General features: G+C 41.9%; 3 protein-coding genes across 3 annotated transcripts; all 3 read right to left on the minus strand.

The window, feature by feature from the left end:
• Positions 1–53: 53 nt before the first annotated feature.
• Positions 54–3,764, minus strand: LOC138620987 (collagen alpha-3(VI) chain-like). Its single transcript, XM_069698701.1, has 4 exons — positions 3,518–3,764; positions 1,884–2,483; positions 1,030–1,623; positions 54–799 (listed from the first exon to the last, which is right to left on the minus strand). Exons 1-4 carry the CDS (start codon positions 3,705–3,707, stop codon positions 54–56), a joined length of 2,130 nt encoding a protein of 709 aa, XP_069554802.1. The 5' UTR covers positions 3,708–3,764.
• A 745-nt stretch (positions 3,765–4,509) lies between these two features.
• On the minus strand, positions 4,510–6,279 carry LOC138620988 (collagen alpha-3(VI) chain-like). Its single transcript, XM_069698702.1, has 4 exons — positions 5,691–6,279; positions 5,007–5,591; positions 4,630–4,866; positions 4,510–4,538 (listed from the first exon to the last, which is right to left on the minus strand). The coding sequence occupies exons 1-4, from the start codon at positions 6,187–6,189 to the stop codon at positions 4,510–4,512; spliced, it is 1,350 nt and encodes a 449-aa protein (XP_069554803.1). The 5' UTR covers positions 6,190–6,279.
• A 6,230-nt stretch (positions 6,280–12,509) lies between these two features.
• LOC138621023 (collagen alpha-3(VI) chain-like) lies at positions 12,510–17,426 on the minus strand. Its single transcript, XM_069698754.1, has 2 exons — positions 16,280–17,426; positions 12,510–14,618 (listed from the first exon to the last, which is right to left on the minus strand). Exons 1-2 carry the CDS (start codon positions 16,884–16,886, stop codon positions 14,014–14,016), a joined length of 1,212 nt encoding a protein of 403 aa, XP_069554855.1. The 5' UTR covers positions 16,887–17,426; the 3' UTR covers positions 12,510–14,013.
• Between the last annotated feature and the right edge of the window lie 3,033 nt (positions 17,427–20,459).

The raw sequence follows: 20,459 nt of genomic DNA on the forward strand, positions 1-20,459 counted from the left end.
TATTGTCATCTGGCGGACCACTTTTGCTAAAGGTACCTCGCCTTAATTCTATTTTAAATTGTAGGAAAACACACTAACACCTCTCTTGAAATGTACGCGAAGCTAATCAAGTTTCTCAATTCTTTCCTATCGCTGATTGTAGGCAGAAGAAGTCTGCTTGCGCTTTTGGGCCAGCGGGAGGCCATGCGTGATAACATACCAAGTACAGTTGGTGATTCACGGGTGACGTCCACAACCACAGACTCCACGGAGGACTGAAGTTGCTGCTGGACACTGGGAAGGTCAGTGAATTCAGACACAGATAGAGCATAACTGGGGTCGTGGGATATCTTCTGCAGTTCACTGCTATCAGAATTTCTGGTTCCAATTGCAAAGGTCAAGACACCCAGCTGTTTCAGGGCAGAGGCTGGCGCATCAACACTGTCAAAAGATCTTCCACCACTCAGCAATATCAAGACCTGTGGAACTCCTTCCAGGCGCCTGCTTCCGGCAGAGGCCGTGAAGACGTTATCCCTCAAGTACTGGAGAGCTGCTCCAGTGTTGAGGGGTCTTCCCCCTTTGTGCTTCAAACCTCTGACAGTGTCAAGGATCTCTCCTTTTGTCACGTACGTGTTCAGATAGAACTGGACAGCTTGATCTCTGCTGTACTGAACCACTGAGACGCGGTCTTTGGTGTCATCCACACTCAGTGTCTCGACTATTCTTTGGATAAAGTCTCGCATAGCTGGGAATCCTGCTCTAGTACCATCAGATCCATCCAGCAAGAACACGACATCCCTTCCTGCTGGCTGTCTCACCACTGGGGAACATAAGATTTGGGACATGTTTAGGTTCATGTTTAAAACCTTTCCCGTGTGCAAGTCACATGGTGACAGCTACGCCCAACGTTTACTAACTATTCTTTTAATGCTGGTACAACTGTGTTGTCAAAGTGCAACTGGCTGACCTGGACCTGGTAAAATAACCTCTAATACAGTTCAATTGGGCCCTACCATAATCTTGCAACATACAAATTGGCCACTTTCTTACCAGTCACTGTTGGTGCCATGGGCGTGTCCCTCACTCGCACTGTACTCAATACAGAGGAGAGCTGTTCTTGGACACCGGGGAGATCGGTGAATTCAGACACTGATAGAGCGTAACTAGGGTCATATGATATCTTCTGCAGCTCTCTACTTTCAGCGGTCCTTGTTCCAATGCCAATCACAACGACGCCCTGCTGTTTGAGAGCAGAGGCTGGGGTGTCTACATTGTCAGAAGACCTTCCCCCAGTTAGCAGGATCAACATCTGTGGAACACCTTGCGGGCGCCTACTCCCGGAGGAGTTTGTAAAGACGTTGTCCCTGACGTATTGGAGGGCTGCCCCAGTGTTGAGGGGTCTTCCTCCTCTGTGTCTAAGCCCTCTGACCGAATCCACAACATCCTCTCTTGTGGTGTATGTGTTGAGATAGAAATGGACCTCTGAATCTCTGCCGTACTGGACCACAGAGACACGGTCTTTGTTTTCGCCCACATTGAGTTTCTCCACCACGCTCTCAACAAAATTACGCATGGCAGGGAAGCCATTCCTTGTGCCATCAGAACCATCCAGAAGGAATACCACATCCTTATTGGCAATGTCCACTGAGGAAAGACAGGAAGACAACATGTTGAACAACCTTTGCCTAGATAACGTTCCTGGACATATTGTCATCTGGCGGACCACTTTTGCTAAAGGTACCTCGCCTTAATTCTATTTTAAATTGTAGGAAAACACACTAACACCTCTCTTGAAATGTACGCGAAGCTAATCAAGTTTCTCAATTCTTTCCTATCGCTGATTGTAGGTAGAAGAAGTCTGCTTGCGCTTTTGGGCCAGCGGGAGGCCATGCGTGATAACATACCAAGTACAGTTGGTGATTCACGGGTGACGTCCACAACCACAGACTCCACGGAGGACTGAAGTTGCTGCTGGACACTGGGAAGGTCAGTGAATTCAGACACAGCTAGAGCATAACTGGGGTCGTGGGATATCTTCTGCAGTTCACTGCTATCAGAATTTCTGGTTCCAATTGCAAAGGTCAAGACACCCAGCTGTTTCAGGGCAGAGGCTGGCGCATCAACACTGTCAAAAGATCTTCCACCACTCAGCAATATTAAGACCTGTGGAACTCCTTCCAGGCGCCTGCTTCCGGCAGAGGCCGTGAAGACGTTATCCCTCAAGTACTGGAGAGCTGCTCCAGTGTTGAGGGGTCTTCCCCCTTTGTGCTTCAAACCTCTGACAGTGTCAAGGATCTCTCCTTTTGTCACGTACGTGTTCAGATAGAACTGGACAGCTTGATCTCTGCTGTACTGAACCACTGAGACGCGGTCTTTGGTGTCATCCACACTCAGTGTCTCGACTATTCTTTGGATAAAGTCTCGCATAGCTGGGAATCCTGCTCTAGTACCATCAGATCCATCCAGCAAGAACACGACATCCCTTCCTGCTGGCTGTCTCACCACTGGGGAACATAAGATTTCAGACATATTTGCACTTTTACCTAAACAAGAATTTGTCTTTTTTTTTTTTCAAATTTTTGGGGTATACTCTAACCACACAAAACATTTAGATAATTAATTTTTTTCCAGCTTCATATGTTTATTTCACAAACATTTTACATCTACATCTTTAAACTTCAGCAGTTAAATCCTAAACTTTAGGTTTAAAACAGGGGTGTCAAACATACGGCCCGCGGGCCGGATCCGGCCCGCCAGGAGATCCGGCTCTGCCCACCGGATGACTTTGCTAAGTGTGAAAATTACAGAAAAACATACATTGCATTTCTATGAGAATATGGAGGTTTATGAGTACAAACGTTTTGTGATTTTTTTTTTTTTAATCAATCCAGTAATTGCTTCAGAAACAGCGTAAATGCGACGTCTGCTCCGGAGGGAGAAGGTGCTGCTCGCTTTGTGACCCGTTAAATCTGCAGAGGAGAGCCCAGGCAGATAAACAATGGGCTGATGTCTGAGTTTTTGCTCTTTATGTTTCTAGTTTATTGTAGAAAGACTTTTAAAATAGGGTTTATCATCCAAAAACCTTCACCAATGATTTAAACATAGAGAAATGTTGTCGTTATGTATGCGTTATTATGCTATGATTTTTACTGGTCTGGCCCACTTGAGATGAAAGTGGGCAGTATGTGGCCCCTTAACTAAAGTGAGTTTGACACCCCTGGTTTAAAAGCTAAAATCGTATTCCCATAGCATCATTTTCAATCATCTTTCAGTCTTTGATATTTAGCACAATTTCTAACTGAACAATTACATTTTTTATTTCGGAAACTGTTAGAAATGACATTGACCAGTGCCAAAATACTGAACTTAGTTCACATCAAGTTCATTAATTTATTTATATATCCTATTCCGTGGTTAATTCTTCTTAATTACTTCCTACATGAATTATAGAATTGTCTGAAATTTATGTTTTGTATGACCAGGTCCATCTAAAAGAAACCTATGTATGTTTACACATTCAGATAATCAAATTTCTTACCTTCCTTAGCTTCCTCCTCAACTCCCATTTCTTCAAGTTGAATCAGCAAACTTTGTTGAATTTTAGGGAGATTTACAAAGTCAGGGACTGAGTAAGTGTAATTTGGGTCAGAGGAAATGAATTGCATCTCAGCTGAATTTGACGTTCTTGAGCCTATTGCAAATGCCACAACCCCTGCTGCTTTCAGCATACTTGCTGGGCCTCGTGGAGAATCTCTAGATCTTCCACCCGCCAATATGATAAGTATCTGCTTGGCACCTTCATTATGTCGACCTCCAGCGTTCGAAACAATGACATTATCCTTAACAAACTGGAGTGCTGCTCCAATATAATGTGGTCTTCCACCTTTTGGTTTTAGGCTTGCAATTTGTTTCAGAACATCTTCTCTTGTCTTATGAGTGTCCAGACCAAAACTGAGTTCGGCATTGTTGCTATACTGTACAACAGCGACTTTGTCTTTCCTTTGGTCCAGATCAAAGCTGTTTACCATTTTTGCAACAAATTCACGTATTGCATTGAATCTACTCCTGACATCATCCGATCCATCAATGAGAAATACAATATCTCTCTTAATGTTTGACCTCGAACCTAGAAAAGTCCACAATCATGTGCATGTTGTTAGATACCATTTCGACATAATGTCAATTATTGTTTAAAGAAACCAAAATACATGTATTATGTATATTCAAAATTCAAAGAGGTATACATTATTCAAGTTAAATTCTTTAAATCTAATTTTTACTCACCTACACTGGGGCTAACTGAGCCTTTGAGAGAGGCAATGTCTGAGAGCAACTTTTCTCTCACACGAGGAAAGTCAGAAGTACCCTCCATAAAATATTCTGCTCTCGGGGCAGAAATTGTGGTTAATTGCTCCATCTCCAACCTGTCAGCGTTATTCATTCCGACACCAAAAAGGACAATTCCAGCATTTCGCAGCCTTTCCACTGGTTCCAAGACATCATCGTCTGACTTTCTTCCACTCAAGAGGATCAGTATTTGTGGGACTCCCTGTGGGGCTCTGCTTACAGATGAAGCAGTGAAGACACTGTTTTTCACATAATCAAGGGCCACACCAATATTCACTGTTAACCCTCCTTTCAGCTTCACACTGCTCAAATGACGCAGGACATCATCTTTCTGTGAATATTTGTTCAGAGGAAAATCAATGGTGGGCTCTGTGTTGTACTGGATCAAAGCAACTTGTGCTTTTCCTGGGCCAATTTCTATTTGCTTGACAAACTCCCTGACAAACTCCAAAATTTGTCGTTCACTTGTTTGCATGTCATCAGACCCATCAAGGAGAAAAACAATATCAGCGCTTGGGAGTTCTGCGATTGTGGACATGTCTGAAATGAATACAAACAATATTCAAAGCCAACTTGTTCGCTGTAAACATTTTTTTTTAACATGGGATATAATTCCAAAGGCTTTATATCCATAAGGATACCATCATAAAATACTGTGAATTAATTTTTTCATTTCTTACCAATAACAGTTGGAAATTCTGTTGTTTCTTGAGTGCCTCTCAAGGTAGCTTCCACAGATGGGTGTATGCTTTGAAGATTCTTATAGTTTGGGACATGAAAATAATGTGCTGGTGTGTAGGAGATGGTTTGCATTTCCAAAGTATCAGCATTCTTTGTTCCAATACTAAAAGTCTTTATGCCATTGTCTTTGAGTGACTGTGCTGGTCCTCTGACATCATCCCCTGATCTCCCACCACTAAAGACATATAGATACTGAGGGACCATGTCTGCACGTCTTCCTCCTACTGAAGCAGCAAAGACATTGTCTCTGACAAACTCCAGTGCTTTTCCAATGTTGAGAGGTCTTCCCAACTTATGCCTCATTGTTCTAATAGAATTGAGCACATCAATCTTGGATGAATAGGAGTTCAAGTAGAAATTGGCTGTGGCATCACGGCTGTATTGAACAACAGCCACTTGGTCTTGGTTTTGACCCCAGTTTAAACTGCCAACAATTTTTTCAACAAAGCCTCGTATCTCATCAAAGCCACTTCGTGAGTCATATGACCCATCAATAAGAAATACTATATCGTTTTTCTTAGAATCTGCAACAAAGACAAAAAATGTAAATACAAACGCAATGTGATTTTCTGCAGGTGATAGTTAAACTGGCATAATGTCAATTTCCTATTAATCCTTCTTACCAAAATCCAAAGTGGGAGCAGTTTGCTCTACATGGTGGGAAGCCTTTCGTAACAATGACAACACATCCTGCTTCACAGTAGGAAGTTCATCATAACCAGTAATTGAGAGTGCATGATTTGGTTCATGGGATATTGTCTGCAGCTCTAGAGTGTCAGCGTCAGTTGTTCCAATGGCAACTGAAATGACACCAATTTCCTTCAGCAATCTGACTGGGGTTCTTATGTCATCTCCAGATCGTCCGCCACTCAGTAGTATGAGTATCTGTGGAACTCCTTCCAGGAGTCTACTTCCAGACTCAGGAGTAAATGCATATCCCCTTACATACTGGAGAGCAGCTCCGATGTTATGAGGATAACCTCCTTTGGGACGCAGAACACTTACTGCTTCCAGAACATCATTCTCTGTTGAGTAACGTCTCAAGTCAAAATTAATCTCTGCTGTGTCGCTGTACTGAACCACAGCCACGTGGTCTTTGTTTGCATCAATGTTTAGGTCCATCACTATCGTCTGTACAAAGTCTACAATATCTGTGAATCTTCGCTGAGAATCATCAGAACCATCAAGCAAAAATACAATATCTCTTCTGTCGGGATCTGCAATCACACAAGAATTTAAACAAATTCATTGATTATGAGATTGTGTAGAACATCTTTATCCCTCTAAATGCTCAATAACCATGCATGCACAACTTGCACTGCTATCTTTTGCTAATAATTTATTGACACCTTCGAACAGCCAAGCAAAACTCTATGCTTTACAGAACTGGACACAACCACCAAACAACGTGGAGGAAATCCTAGAGCAGTAATGACCCAATTGTGAAGCTCGCTTCTCGTAGCTTGGCACTCATAATTTGTTATTCTGTTAACATCCATAATTCACCCTCATTTTAATTGAGTGATTTCTAGTCTACAGCTATCTGGCAATGCAACAATACGTGCATGTGGTGTAAGACCTAACCATTAATGTCTTACCATGTGATGCTGATTTGACAGCAAGGTTTTCATTCTTCTTGATGCTGGAGATTATTTGTTGTTCAATATCTGTAAGATCACTGGAATCTGCTGCAAAGAAAGCATGACTTGCTTCTTGTGAAATGGACTGAATCTCAAGTTTGTCTGCATCCTTTATTCCCACCACAAAAGTCATCACACCAACTCCTCTTAAATTTTCTGCAGCATTTGTGACATCATCACTGGACTGTCCACCAGTCAAAAGAACCAAAATTTGAGGGACACCCTCTTGGCGCCTACTTCCAGAGGAGACTGTTAAAACATTATCCTTGATGTAATGGAGAGCTGCACCAGTATTGAGGGGTCTGCCCCCTTTATGTTTCAGATTCCGCACACTGTCAGCAACATTTTGCTTTGTTTTGTATGTGTTCAGGAAAAATTCAACGGAAGGTTCCCTGCTGTACTGCACCACTGAAACACGATCTTTGTTCTCTTCCACATTGAGTTTCTCCACCATTCTCTCAACAAAGCCAAGTACTGCCTGGAAGCCATATTGCATTTCATCAGAGGAATCCAGTAAAAACACAATATCACGTTGAATGGCTTCACTTTGACCTGTGGACCCTTGAGAGACATGATGAAGAGCTCAAGTTAGAGTTGCACATTAAGTACAGAGGTAGATGGATGGATAGCTAGCAGCTAGATAGACAGACAGACAGACAGACAGACAGACAGACAGACAGACAGACAGACAGACAGATAGATAGATAGATAGATAGATAGATAGATAGATAGATAGATAGATAGTCTTACCTAGAGCATTCTGTTCTTTTTCTCTGAGCTGTTGTCGAGGCACCCTTTTCACAAATGACACAAGTTGCTGATGGATGCTCCCAATGTCATCAAACTTAAGCACCGAAAAGGTATAGGAAGGGTTATGTGCAATCATTTGGAGCTCGAGTATGTCGGCATTTCTTGTGCCTACACAGAATGGTACAACTTTTTCCCGTTTTAGGGCAGCGGCAGCACTTGCAACATCATCTTCAGATCGTCCCCCATTCAACAGAATTAATATCTGAGGGACACCTTGTTGATGCCGACTCCCCGAGGACTCGGCAAAAGCATTCGTCCTCACATAGTCAAGAGCCGCACCAGTGTTGAGGGGTCTTCCCCCTATATGGTTCAACTGCTGGACAGCATTAAGAACGTCTTGTTTTTCCATGTAGGTGTTCAAACTGAAATGTGTCTGGGGATTTTTGCTATATTGAACCACAGAGACACGATCATTGTTCTCACCAACGCTGAGTGTTTCTACCACCCGTTGGACAAAACTTTTCATTGCTGCAAAGCCACTCCGTGTGTCTTCTGACCCATCCAATAGAAACACTATGTCTCTTTGAGGGGAGTCTAATTCCACTAGAAAACAATAGGAAAATCTTGTTTAAAAAGCAGACATATACTACAGACGCTAAGTATTGTGGAGAAATCATTGCACATTACGTTGTTGGCAAAGCCATATAGCTGGTAGTGAAATTCAAACTAATTACTGCAATACACAAGGTGTTAGATGCCAGACCGTTTCGGAAAACTGATAGATGAAGGAAAATATTGAAAAACAACAAGATACGGCGCATATTCCTCTTTCACAAATGAAAGTTGGAGAAAACCAGAGCAAAGTTTTGTCTAACTAAATATTCAGTCAATGATGTGATTATCATTGGCTCAAGAAAGAGCTTAACAATGAAAAGTAAAGCTCTCCGAGATACAAGAAGAAAAAGGACGAGAGCCACGCAAGAAACAACTCAACGAGGAAGTTGAGTCAAGCCAGCGGAAAGATGTAAAAGAACATGAAACTGATCAACTGACAATCTCGTTGATGTGATGCAGTTTCAACGCAATTCGAATTATGAAAGACCAGATGTACAAGAACATAAGGAGGAAGCCTGTTTAATTCTCAACTTCGAGTACGAGTGACACTTCTTACCTACAACAGTAGGATGCTCTGTTTGTATTTCTGCTTGAACAAATGCAGCTATCTCTGGCTGAATGGACAAAAGTTCACCAAAGACAGGCAAGTTGAAAAGAAATCTGGAGGAGGAGGCAATTTTTTCAAGTTCCGGTTGTTTAGCATTTTTCATTCCAATGGCAAACGACAGAACACCGAGTTGCTTTAGGTCCACTGCAGCTCTGGAAACATCATCATTGGATTTTCCTCCAGTCAGTAAAAACAGCATCTGAGGAACTCCCTCCAGGCGTCTACTTCCTGTAGAAGCTGTGAAAATATAGTCTCGCACAAACTGTAGAGCAGCCCCAGTGTTCCGAGGTCTTCCTCCTTTATGCCGTAGATTTCTTACAGCATAGATGATAGCCTTTTTGGATCTGTGAGTTAACAGGTTGAAGTAAACTGTGGTGCTATCACTATACAGTACAACGGCCACTCGAACCTTATCTTCGCCAACGTCCAGCTCTTCTGCCATTCTTCTGACGAACTCTCGAATAGCTGGGAGACCATTTCTGGAGTCATCTGACCCATCAAGGAGAAACACTATGTCCCTCTTATTGGTCCGTATGTCAACTAGGTGATACATGGATAGATAGAAAGAAGATTCACGAACTGCTTGTTTTAGATTTTTCTGCGCTCATGCCTATTTATATGCATGAGCAAATTAGAAGCTCAGTGATAAAAACTGAGCCAGAAAGACACGTGAGCTATTGCTCTGAAAGTAATATTTCAAGCAAAACTGCCAAAGAACCATCTTTTTTAACAAAAAGATGTATGAAGGAATTTGTTGACCGATCATCAAAGTGGACAATTAGAAAGAAAAGAGAAAGCCTAAGAAGTATAGAACAGTGGATTTTTTTGCAAACAGAATAGATATTCTAGTGCGGGTAGTCGTGAATGACATGCAACAGAAATAAGCCCAAATAATTTATAACAATTTGTCATTTTTTTATCATGAATCATTAGACTCCAGGAATTTGTTAAATAGTATTAAGAGAAAGAGTATTAGTGCTAGAGAGTAAAACTACAATGCAGTACTCCAAAAAAATGTAAATGTGGAATTCTTACCTACTAAATCAGAGATTCCATTCATGGTTTCCCCTGTGTCTTTGTTTATGTGCAGTGTAGCAACAAGTTGTGGTTGGATTGAGGGTAAATTGGAGAAGTCAGCAACCTTGTATGTGAAACCAGGTTTGAAGGCCACCATTTCCAACTCTGACAGATTGGCATCTCCCACTCCAACCCCCACTGACACAATTTCATGCTCTTTAAGAGCAAAAGCTGGGCCTCTCACATTATCAGTGGACGGTTTGCTACTGAGAAGGATTAAAATTTGGGGCACTCCTTCTAGTCTTCTACTGCCCGTGGAGGAAGTGAAGACTCTGTGCCTCACAAACTGGAGAGCTGTGCCGATATTAAGGCGTCTCCCACCCTTGTGCCTTAAATTATCAATGGCATTTATAGTGTCACTCTTTGTCTTGTGAGAATTTAGATATAAATTGATCTCAGCGCTATCAGCAAACTGGACCACAGACACTCTGTCTTGGTTCTCATCGACATCGAGGTTCTCCACTATGTTCTTAACAAAGAGTTTTATGTCTGGGAATCCATTTCTGGTGTTATCAGAGCCATCCAGTAGGAACACAATATCTCTTTTTACAGCGTCACTTCGCGCTAAGACACAACAAATCAGGGTCAGTTATTCTGATAAAGCACTTAAACCATCAGTGGCAGAGTTGCACGTTGCCCACCAATAAGAACATATTTTTTCCTTACCTTCGTGCAGAACGACGGCTAGCTCTTCCTTTGGAAGGCTCACGTAGTTATTGAGCCTTTGTGGGATGGTGCTAAGCTCACTGAATTCCTTCACATTGAAGGCAAATGAAGGGTTGTGTGAAATGGCCTCAATCTGCTTTGGGTCCGCATCCTTGACACCAACACCAAACGGTACGACTCCCTCTGTCTTCAGTGCTCCAGCAGGTTCCTTCACATTATCCGTGGACCTGCTTCCAGCCAAAACTATGAGAAACTGAGGGACATTTTGTGAAGCCCGACTGCCATAGCTTTCAGACAGAATGGTGTCCTTCATGAATCTCAGAGCAGATCCTGTGTTTAAACTGCGTCCGCCAGCCAGACTCATCCCACTCACAGCTCTCAACACCTCATCTTTGGTTTGATAGGTGTTAAGGTAGAAATTTGGAGTTGGCCTTTCACTGTGTTGAACCACTGAAACTCGCACCTTGTCATTTCCAATATCTAGTGGTTCGATTACTTTCATGATAAAATCCCGGATGTAGGGAAAATCTGCTCGAACATTGTCTGTGCCATCGATGAGGAAGGCAACATCCCTTTCAGCTCCAGAAACAACTGAGGAAAAACAAAAAAGTTCATTTAATTTTAACCAGGGTATCTTTACATTATTGTTTGATAATCTGACATCATGTTTATTTCATTAAACAGTTAAATAATAGAAACAGAAAAAATACAAAACTAACCAGTCTCGTCTGGGAATATTGTTTCTGTGACATCTGTATCGCCAACCACTGTTATCAACTTTGGCATGATTTGTTCAGCCAAAGCTGGTAAAGAAGAGAAGCTTGTTTCATGGTAAGCCAAATCTGGAACAAAGGCAACTGACTTCAGTAGGTTCTCCTCTGCTTGTCCGGAACTGACTGTGAAGGTCAAAACACCAGCCAGGGCCAATTTATCAGCCACCGATTTCAACTCATCTTGGGCTGGACCTCCTGTGATCAGAACCAGCACTTGCTGGACTCCCTGCCTCCTGCGTGACCCCGTTGACAGCTTGAACATATTGGTCAGGGCATAATTCATGGCAGCTCCTGTATTTAAAACTGAGCCTCCGGTCAGCCTGAGTTGAGAGATTTTATTCACAACATCTTCCCTGCTGCGGTGGGTGTTCAGGTAAAATTCTATTTTTGGACGTTCAGCAAACTGCAGGAGACCAATCTGTACCCTGTCGGGACGTATATCCAGCTGGTTGACCACGTTGATCATGAAGTCTCTGACATAGGGAAAGGTGCTGCTGCCGATGTAGTTTGAGCCATCCACAAGGAAGACAATGTCTCGGATCACTTTTTGGGTCTGCACTGTTGTTATCTCCACCACTGAGGAAAGACGCAAAAACAAAATAATTATTATTTATCCAAGGTTGCCATTAATTTGTGCATTTCAACAAAGATCAGCTAACTCGTTCATTGCATTACTTTAAAAATGTATTGAGTGCAATTGACAGACAAAGCATTACCTGGCTCAGTGGGTACTTCGGTCACCACCACCCCAGCCAGAGTGGAGAGCGCATCAAAAATTAAGCTGCCTTCTCTTGTGACACGAAGCAGTAGGCGGAAGTCCCTTGTCTTGAACACAACTGACTCAGCAAAGGCGATCTGCTTCAGCTCCTCCCCGTCAGCAGCCTTAGAGCCTGCAGCCAGAGTCAATACGCCCATTCGCTGCAGGGCCATCGCAGGTTCTGCCACACTATCACTGGACTTTTTACTGGTCAACAACAGTACAAGTTGGGGTACCCCCTGCCGAATACGACTGCCCTTCTCAGGCCGCAGCATATTCGCCCGCACAAAGTCCAAGGCTGCTCCAATGTTGACTGTCTGTCCCGGTCTTGGTCTGATGCTCCCCAAAGCAGCCGTTATTGCCTCCTTGGTTCCGTGGGAGTTGAGATCCATCTCGAGTCTCGTGGAGGTGCTAAACTGGGCGATTCCTATTTGAACTGCATCTGGACCAATTGGTATTCTTTCGACATACCGCTTGATGAATTCGCGAAAAGCGTTGATGGCCGCTGTTCCCATTGTACCGTCGATGAGGAAGATGATGTCTCGTTTTCCAACCATTACCACTGAAAAAAACCAACATTAAAATGAGAAAGTTTGTTCTTTGAGAAATGGTATCAACATCAATCTTCAACAAATCCCTCATCAAAGGATATTCTGACTAGATTTATGTTTTATATTTATATTATAATTTGCTGCATATGTGATTTAACTCGGGTCTCAAGTTGGCAGCATGCTAATGCCAATACTCTACCTACTGAAATTAACAAGTGGCTGATTAACATCTCGCACAGATCTGTAAGTACAATATGAGGGTCAATCAAAAAGTTCCATGACTGCCCCTGTTGTGCCTGAACGGTAAATAGTATCTTGACATGCACAGAGCAGTGAGAAGCTATAACCTTCGTTAGTAAGTATTCCAAGGTCGTCATTTGATCATCAGGCACCTGAGTTACACACATTTTTGTGAATGCACGGCACTTTTGCCATGCACCTGAATCTTGAACAAAGAGGCACATCAAATTTTGTGTCAAATATCTGGGGAACAGAAAGAAGGAGGGGTGGTGGGCTTTGATTGTGCTGGTTTTAGGCCTGAAACTCGCTTGTTGAATGCGCTTGAGCAGGTATATTGTCACGTTAGAAAAACCAAGTACAATCACACCACTATCAGGTGGGTTGCACCACATGTTTTCCCTGAAATGCCTCAGAACATTGTTGAATTTGTTGTTGGTAGTTTGAACCTGGGGGGAAAAGTTACGGTGCACAACCCAGTGGAGGTCAAAGAAAACCCATCTGGTTGCGCTCCTGACCTGATACCCCTTTTCTGGTATTGGACAGTGACGTTCTGCCTCTTTAAAACACCAATGTCATTGAAAACACTTTGCCCAGCTCATTGGTTCATTTCAAGGGTGTCTGTGGTCAATTTCCTAAGTCTAACACAACATTTGATGAGCCCCTTCTGGTCATGTCCATGGCAAAATCGCAGATGCTCCCGACCAGTGCTCAATCATAACTCAGGTGCTGATGATAATCAAACTACTTACCGTTCACGCCCATACCACCCTTATATAAGCTTGTTGCTATGAGCTTGTTTTGAAGTTAAATATTTTTCACATAGCCATAAAAAATAAAATTGCAGCTTCCATTATCACAGAAAAAGGTTGTCAGTTGATGTATAAATTATAAATTAAAATGTGTATGCTTTATTAATACAGAATTGTGATACTTTATGTTATCTGCACGAGCTCTGATGGTTCTTCTATCATTGCTAGAAAATATGATGTCTAACAAACTAGGTTCTGAAAGGCATACTAAGGTAGCAGAACCACTTGCGAACATCATTTTCTTAGTATAATATCTGTTAACCATTTTACCCTTTTCAATGGATTGGTGGAAGTGGATCCGTAATCTGTTAAAAACCTGATTGATTTTTAGGTAGTTTAAGTTCACCCCAAGTATATCTTACCTTCCACACTACATTATATTCATTACAAGCTCTCTAGGGCTTTCAATTCATTGAGTCCCCTTCCACAACCATAATGCCCCGCCAACAATTACAGAGAAGTTACATACCTTCTGTGAACTCATTATGAACTATAATGGTGCGCTGGATAACCCCGTGAATGTATGGCAGCAGCTGATCACCCATGCTTGCAACTGCTCTGAAATCAGGGGCTGACAGGACAAAACTTCTATCTGTAGCAACTGCCTCCAGATCTGCAGCGGCAGTGTCACCAATCGGCATGCCGATTGTGATAACGCCAGCCCTCTTAAGGGCCCGGTCACCGGCACCGGTATCATCAGTGGAAGGCCCAGCACTGATAACCACCAACATCTGGGGCACACCCTCGTCTGCCCTGCCCCCAGCTGTTTCGCTCAAAAGGCTCTCGGCCACCTCCTCCAAGGCGAGCCCCAGGTTAGACTCATCGCCCCCTGCGTAGGTGAGGCCCTTCACTGCATCCAGGACCGATGATTTGCTGTCAAAGCTATTTAGATAGAACTTTATGTCTGGGTTGCTGTTGTACAGGGCTAAGGCCACCCGAACAGCGTCCCTGCCCACATCAAGGGACTCAATGATTCTCAAAACCAAATCACGCACAACGGGGAAGTTTGCTGCTCCAACGTTCAGTGATCCGTCAATTAAGAGTACTAGGTCAGCAGAATCTTGCGCTTTAAGGAGAGAGAGAGAAAACAAAACAAAATGGAATTTGTGAAAGTGTTAACCGAGTGAGACAGAGACAAAGACTTCAATCAAAGAACTCGTGCTGGTACATCATTGCATGTGTCAAGTAACATTCAAAGTGAACAAATCAACAACCACATTGCAAAACATCATACTGCATGTAGGCTGAACCAAGGAGTTTTCCTGCAGTCAATTAACTTGTTGCTTTTTTTTTTTTTTTTCTTTTTTTTTTGCCTTACAGAATAATTACTTGGATTACATACAGATTGCAGTAAAATGAAGATTACTGATTGGTACATTAGATGGGTACCAATATGGTTTATCAAATGTTCTACATGTTGCATGAACCAACATGGTTTTCCAAAGCAAAGTAAATTTGCCATCATTTTGATTGTTGTAGCAAAAACAATAGTAATAGGATGAATGGATTTATAAACAGTTTAGTTTCACTGAATGACTGTTAGTTTAAGATATGTGTAAAATAAAAATCGGGCAAAGATAAGGGCAGACAAATATTTTATAACTAATTGATCATTTGAAAATTGTTTTTGGGGAGGATAAAGTATAAACAAATCTGAAGATGGTCATTATATACAGAGAATACAAATAATGAAAAATATATATATTGTTAAGCTTTTAAGGATAAAAACTCAAATTTAATGTCCTTTTTGTGAGCTCCTCTGAGTTCAGCCATCCCATGCAGACTCTTGTTATAGACCCCAGATGAAGTGACCAGTCATGACCCCGTGGACCATCTGTGTTGCCTGCATGTACTTGAGAACATATTACATGTGATTCCATATAAAGTGAGCATTTAAATGATGATGCTTCCTACTCATTTTGGAGACATTTACTACTTTCGATGGTAATGTATTTTTTGTGCATTTTAAGTTTTTAGTTAAATACCCTTCATTGGAATTTATCCAACAAATGACTATAAATCACATAATTCGTAGTCATCTACACGTAAAAGTATTCTCAGACTTATTGTGCAGGTTATGGATGAGTCCAGGCAGGTTCATCACTGTTTCAAATACAGAATATTGCACATATTTTACACAGATAGACATTGTGACTGATAAAGACAAACAGACATTTGCAGGACACATAAGCAGTGGTGCGTTGTTAGCTATTGTTAAAAGCTCATTGATTGATCTTGAGGTGTGATGTTTTAAAGGGACAAGTGTCCTGGAGATTATGTTCTTTTCCACTGTTAATTTGAGGCTTCATTATAGGGATTTTGTCCTCTATTATACAAAAAGTCATAATCGGAAAACAGTGTCTTGAATTATGACTGAAGTTTTCGCTGTATGCCAACAGTCTACTCAAAAAAGCACCTTATTTTAATGCACCTGGGACAGAATATATCTGTACCATGAGCACAGATTAAACATCTTAATCTAAGATGCAGTGGGTGGCGATCACATGCAAACCTTATTGTGATTTGTAAAGCATTCGGGACATATTAAGTGTGATAAGACAAAACAAGTGATGTTAATTTTGCAGGTGGAGAGTGAAAGGTTATTGTGGTTAAAAAAAAACTTGATCATGTTAATGATAAAGTCGAGTCAGGACCGCATATGCATCAGCTTCTTCCTGCACACGCAGACACATTAGTATGGTAGTGACATTGGTCCCATTTCATTACCTGTCCCTCCTCCAGCCACAGGGGCCTCATTTGCCACAGGAGCCCCCCCTGACTGGGTCACTGCGCCGCAAATCCCCACTACTAACTCCTGTATTATGTCCCGCAGAATCAGGAAAGAGTCTACACTGAACACATGAGTGTCATGGGGCTGGCTAGCCATGTCCCTGAGCTCGGAGTCCACCGCATCCTGAACTCCAACCGCAAACATCTCCACGCCCGCCAGCCGCAGCACTTGAGCCGGCTCGACCACGTCATCCTGAGAGCGCCCGTCTGTCAGCACCACCACCACCTGCGCCGCTCCGTCGGCAGCGCGGCTACCGGAAGCAGCGGACAAGTGTGTGTGTATCAGGAAATTGAGGCCCAGACCAGTCCGCGTGCCCCCACCACGGTAAGACATAGTCTTGATGTGCGCCAGGACTCCCTGTGTTGTCGGGTAGCCGTTGAGCAGGAACTCGGTTTGGGGCTTGCTATTGTACTGCACGAGGGCAAATTTAAACCTGTCTCCTCCAACCTGGTGCAGCGACTGTATCAAGCTGTACAGAAAATGTCTGACATGCTCAAAGTTCTCCTCGCCCATACTCCAGGATGAATCCACTAGAAAGTACATATCAGCTGCCAACCCGTGTGCACAATCTTCGAAAGAGAGTGTTTGGAGGACAGAAGTGAAGACCAGTGAAAGAAAAATATTGTTTTACTATACTGCTGCACAATGTAACTGCACAGTTTAGCTCATTTTAGGTTTGACAGCATCAGTCTTTATGTTCAAAAACATCTATTCTCATGTCTCTTGAGGCCTATTTTAAATTTTGATTGATGGCATGAGTTTAGATTTAAAAAATAAATAATCATAATGCCATCATAAAGCCAGATCAGCAACAATGCTCACCAAAATGTTTAAAAAAATAATTGTTTTTTATCTTTATGTTTTTAATTTTGATAGAAAACCATAAGAAAACCATAATTCCCCCATTTCTCTTTGATATTTAAACAGGTGCAAATGGAGATTTACATATCTTCAGGGGTGAAAAAAACAAAAACACAAAAATGTAATATCCCACTGAGTGTTGCTGAAAACTGGAAAAAACATTACAAGCAAACAGATTATCTGCAAAATGATCTCTCTCTACCGAAGCTGAAATGAAGTGAATTCAACTTACATTCCTGGGCATCGAGTTTAGGGAGGAGTCCTGCGAACAGGACGCCCAGGAGGGCACAAAGTGGCAACAGCCGATGCCTCCTCATCTTCAGAGGCAACAAAGAGGACACCTGTGGAAGCAGAAGCAATAAAATGTCAACAACAAAAAAATACCAGCCAGAGCTTAATGTCATTTATACTCCAGACTTTAAAGCTACTGGAAGAAAATTGACACATATAGCTTGTGTTTCTAGAAATGTATTTCTCTTATTGATCTTTTATTTTAAAGCTGTTTGCACTAGTCTCTAAATATAACACAGCATTGCAAGGATGCAACATTTCATCTTCGACACACCGCCCATGACAAAACAACATGTCCTGTCAAACTCTTTAGCAAATTCTTCTGCAGCCTGCATGACTACCTCCCAACAGTATATGTGAGTGAGCTGCAGAGTGTGTCCGTGTTTCAGTGGCAGAAAGTGGTGATAATCAAAACCACCTGTCAAAACTACCAGCCAATGTACTTCAGTAATTAACGTTGCTTGGCAGGAAATTATTTTTTCCAACTCACAAAATATTCTTAAAGAGTGGTGTTAGACTGAAAAGTCCAGTTTCACAGCAGGAGTCTGGGTTTTCTATGTAGTCAGATTTTCCTCCGTTGTGATGCGAAGTAAAATCAGAGGAGATGAGGGAGAGGTCACACAATGGCTCACTGCTGACTTTATAAATTCAGCGCATCAACACACAGAGATTTCTGAATTTATTTAGTCTCTACCATAGGAAATAACTCCAATGATGATTAAAAACCATGTAAACTCTACGGATTGAGACAAGTTTTCTGCAAGTAGGTTACAAACACTGAAGAGGGACAACCTTAAAGTGAAGTTGTAGTCCTGCAAAAGCCTGAAACGTCCTCGTTTAAAATTAGTTTTCACAAAAATACGTGTACAGATAGACAAACAATTGTGCGTTTATACCTGTAAGGACTACATCTCTGTATCTCTATAGTTAACCTTCACAAGTGCATAGCAAAGCTCAATCCAAAACCTTTTGTACAGCGTTGACTGTCTTCCCTTTTCACACTGTCTAGGTCTAAAACTCACGTTGGTCCTCACAAAAGTACAAATCCAAGAGCACACGTGCACACACACCTAACCCGTTAAATTTCAGACCACCCTGCGGTGATAAAACGGGTCCAGAATGACTCGAAAGCACGAAGTCAATTACGTTTTAATACACTGAAACAAAGCTAAACAAAAGTGCAAAGCTGTTATTTGAGAAAAAGACAAATATAACCCAAACTTCTAACTGTGATCTGATTCACTCAAACATGAGTGAGGATTTATAATCATGTACATTCAAACATACATGACCTGTGACTAGTGAAGTCTCTGCCATTAGCCTAATGACGGGGAGTAAAAGTAGACCCAGTCGACTGTGTTTAACAGTCTCTGTGCCGGCTGGCAAACACACGGTAAAATTTTAGCACTGAGGGCAGCTCTAAGCTGAGCTGTGAGGAAATTATTTTACATTATTAGAAGTTTACTGTAAATATATGTGGGAGTAAAAGAGGAATGCTTTGTCTAGAACATGCAAGAAGTTTGCAATTCTCCTTGGTAGAGCATGTTGTGACATCACCTAAAAAAATCTCTCCTGCCCCTAGTGGGAAATGCAGATATAGCAGCTTATAAGAGGCCCTGATACTGTTATCATCCTCATTTCTTCTCTGTCAGAAAATTAGACTGGGGAACCTTTGAAATGTTAAGATTTTAAGACTTTTCGTCCAAAGTGTCTTTGCTAAATTGTTTTTTGTTTTTGTTTTTCTAGATTAACCCATCAGTTATTTTCAGTTGGGTTTCTATGAGCCCTTCTGCACGAGTGACCACATGTTAAGGATTTGACTTGCCTACAGCTGAGCTGAGTGTTCATATTTATATGTTAAGCTGTAGGATTGGCCCGTTTGTGCTTTTTGGTCCTTACATCAATACACATATTTGAAAGAATAGGCTGCAGGGAGCACAGGGTCATGCTCAAGGGCATCTCTCCAGATTTTATACTTGCATAAGGCCCTAAACTTGGTTCTAAAAACTTTATGAGAACTTGTCCAGTAATGTAAACCCCACAATGTCATAGTTTCCTTCTCTTTAAGTGTTTTTTGCAACAATTAATTGTGCTTATTATTAAACATGAAAACTCAAAGAGTGGATTTTCTGATAAGAAAACTCAAATTACATCAAAGCACAGGAAAAGTTAAATAATGCATCATCTAAAGCTCGCAGCGATGCATACCAGTCTTATTAACTCTGAGTCGTGGAAAATGTCATTGTCCATGGTGGATTCAAGCAATGATAAATTGTAAACACATGGCTGCCATACTGAATGTAAAACAAAACTGCAGGGTCATTCTGTTTATACTTTGCTGTGCCCACTGTTTATGCAGGCCACACTTTGCAGATGGAAACAAATCTCTGAAAGTCTCAACTAGAGATAAAAATCTCTGAAAGTCTCAACTAGAGACAGGCCCATTAGCGACACCAAACAAAATGAAACTTCTAAATGTTACCGTGCAGTTTAAGACTCAGTACAGGCAACTAAACAAACACATTAAACGTTTTTCTTCCAAGTAAGAAACGTTTTTAAAAAGTGAGAAAGAATCCCCAGATGCTGTCACTTTCCAAATATAGGGCCTAAAATCACCAAGCTCCTTCATTTCAAGGAAATCTCAGCTCCCTTGGACGTTGCAACTGATGTTTGTGTTCTTCACTCGTGCTCATTTGATTTCAGGTCACTCAAAAGCCACTCCTCAGCACAGTTTGCCAGGTTCGGCCGATGTGTCAACACTACGGCTTCCTCCCATCACCACAGAGGAAAACATAGTAGCACAGCGGAGGCCTGACTTCTCTTGATACGAGCAGCCAAAACAATGGCGGCGTCTGCAATTATGTAAGAGAGAAAATTCAGAAGGACATTTAGTAACTTTCAACTTGGGAGCAGAAATCTAAAATAAGCTGAACGTCACGTTGACATCTGGAATATTATCACCTG

The sequence above is a fragment of the Brachyistius frenatus genome, unplaced genomic scaffold, assembly GCF_029030835.1.
Source record: "Brachyistius frenatus isolate BFR_SWC_R1_liver_20210118 unplaced genomic scaffold, ASM2903083v1 Contig_28, whole genome shotgun sequence".
NCBI classification, from domain to species: Eukaryota; Metazoa; Chordata; class Actinopteri; family Embiotocidae; genus Brachyistius; species Brachyistius frenatus.

What these genes read in the sequence shown, in the direction of transcription:
- LOC138620987 (XM_069698701.1), bottom strand. Translation starts at nt 3,707, where the DNA reads ATGCTGAAAGCAGCAGGGGTTGTGGCATTTGCAATAGGCTCAAGAACG. An exon ending in TGAGGAGGAAGCTAAGGAAG is followed by an intron (nt 2,484 to 3,517) that starts GTAAGAAATTTG and finishes TATGTTCCCCAG; the next exon opens with TGGTGAGACAGCCAGCAGGA. An exon ending in CATGGCACCAACAGTGACTG is followed by an intron (nt 800 to 1,029) that starts GTAAGAAAGTGG and finishes TATGTTCCCCAG; the next exon opens with TGGTGAGACAGCCAGCAGGA.
- LOC138620988 (XM_069698702.1), bottom strand. Translation starts at nt 6,189, where the DNA reads ATGGACCTAAACATTGATGCAAACAAAGACCACGTGGCTGTGGTTCAG. An exon ending in AGAATTTCCAACTGTTATTG is followed by an intron (nt 4,867 to 5,006) that starts GTAAGAAATGAA and finishes TATTCATTTCAG; the next exon opens with ACATGTCCACAATCGCAGAA. An exon ending in TGTCCTGCGTCATTTGAGCA is followed by an intron (nt 4,539 to 4,629) that starts GTGTGAAGCTGA and finishes ATCTGTAAGCAG; the next exon opens with AGCCCCACAGGGAGTCCCAC.
- LOC138621023 (XM_069698754.1), bottom strand. Translation starts at nt 16,886, where the DNA reads ATGTACTTTCTAGTGGATTCATCCTGGAGTATGGGCGAGGAGAACTTT. An exon ending in TGTGGCTGGAGGAGGGACAG is followed by an intron (nt 14,619 to 16,279) that starts GTAATGAAATGG and finishes CTCTCCTTAAAG; the next exon opens with CGCAAGATTCTGCTGACCTA.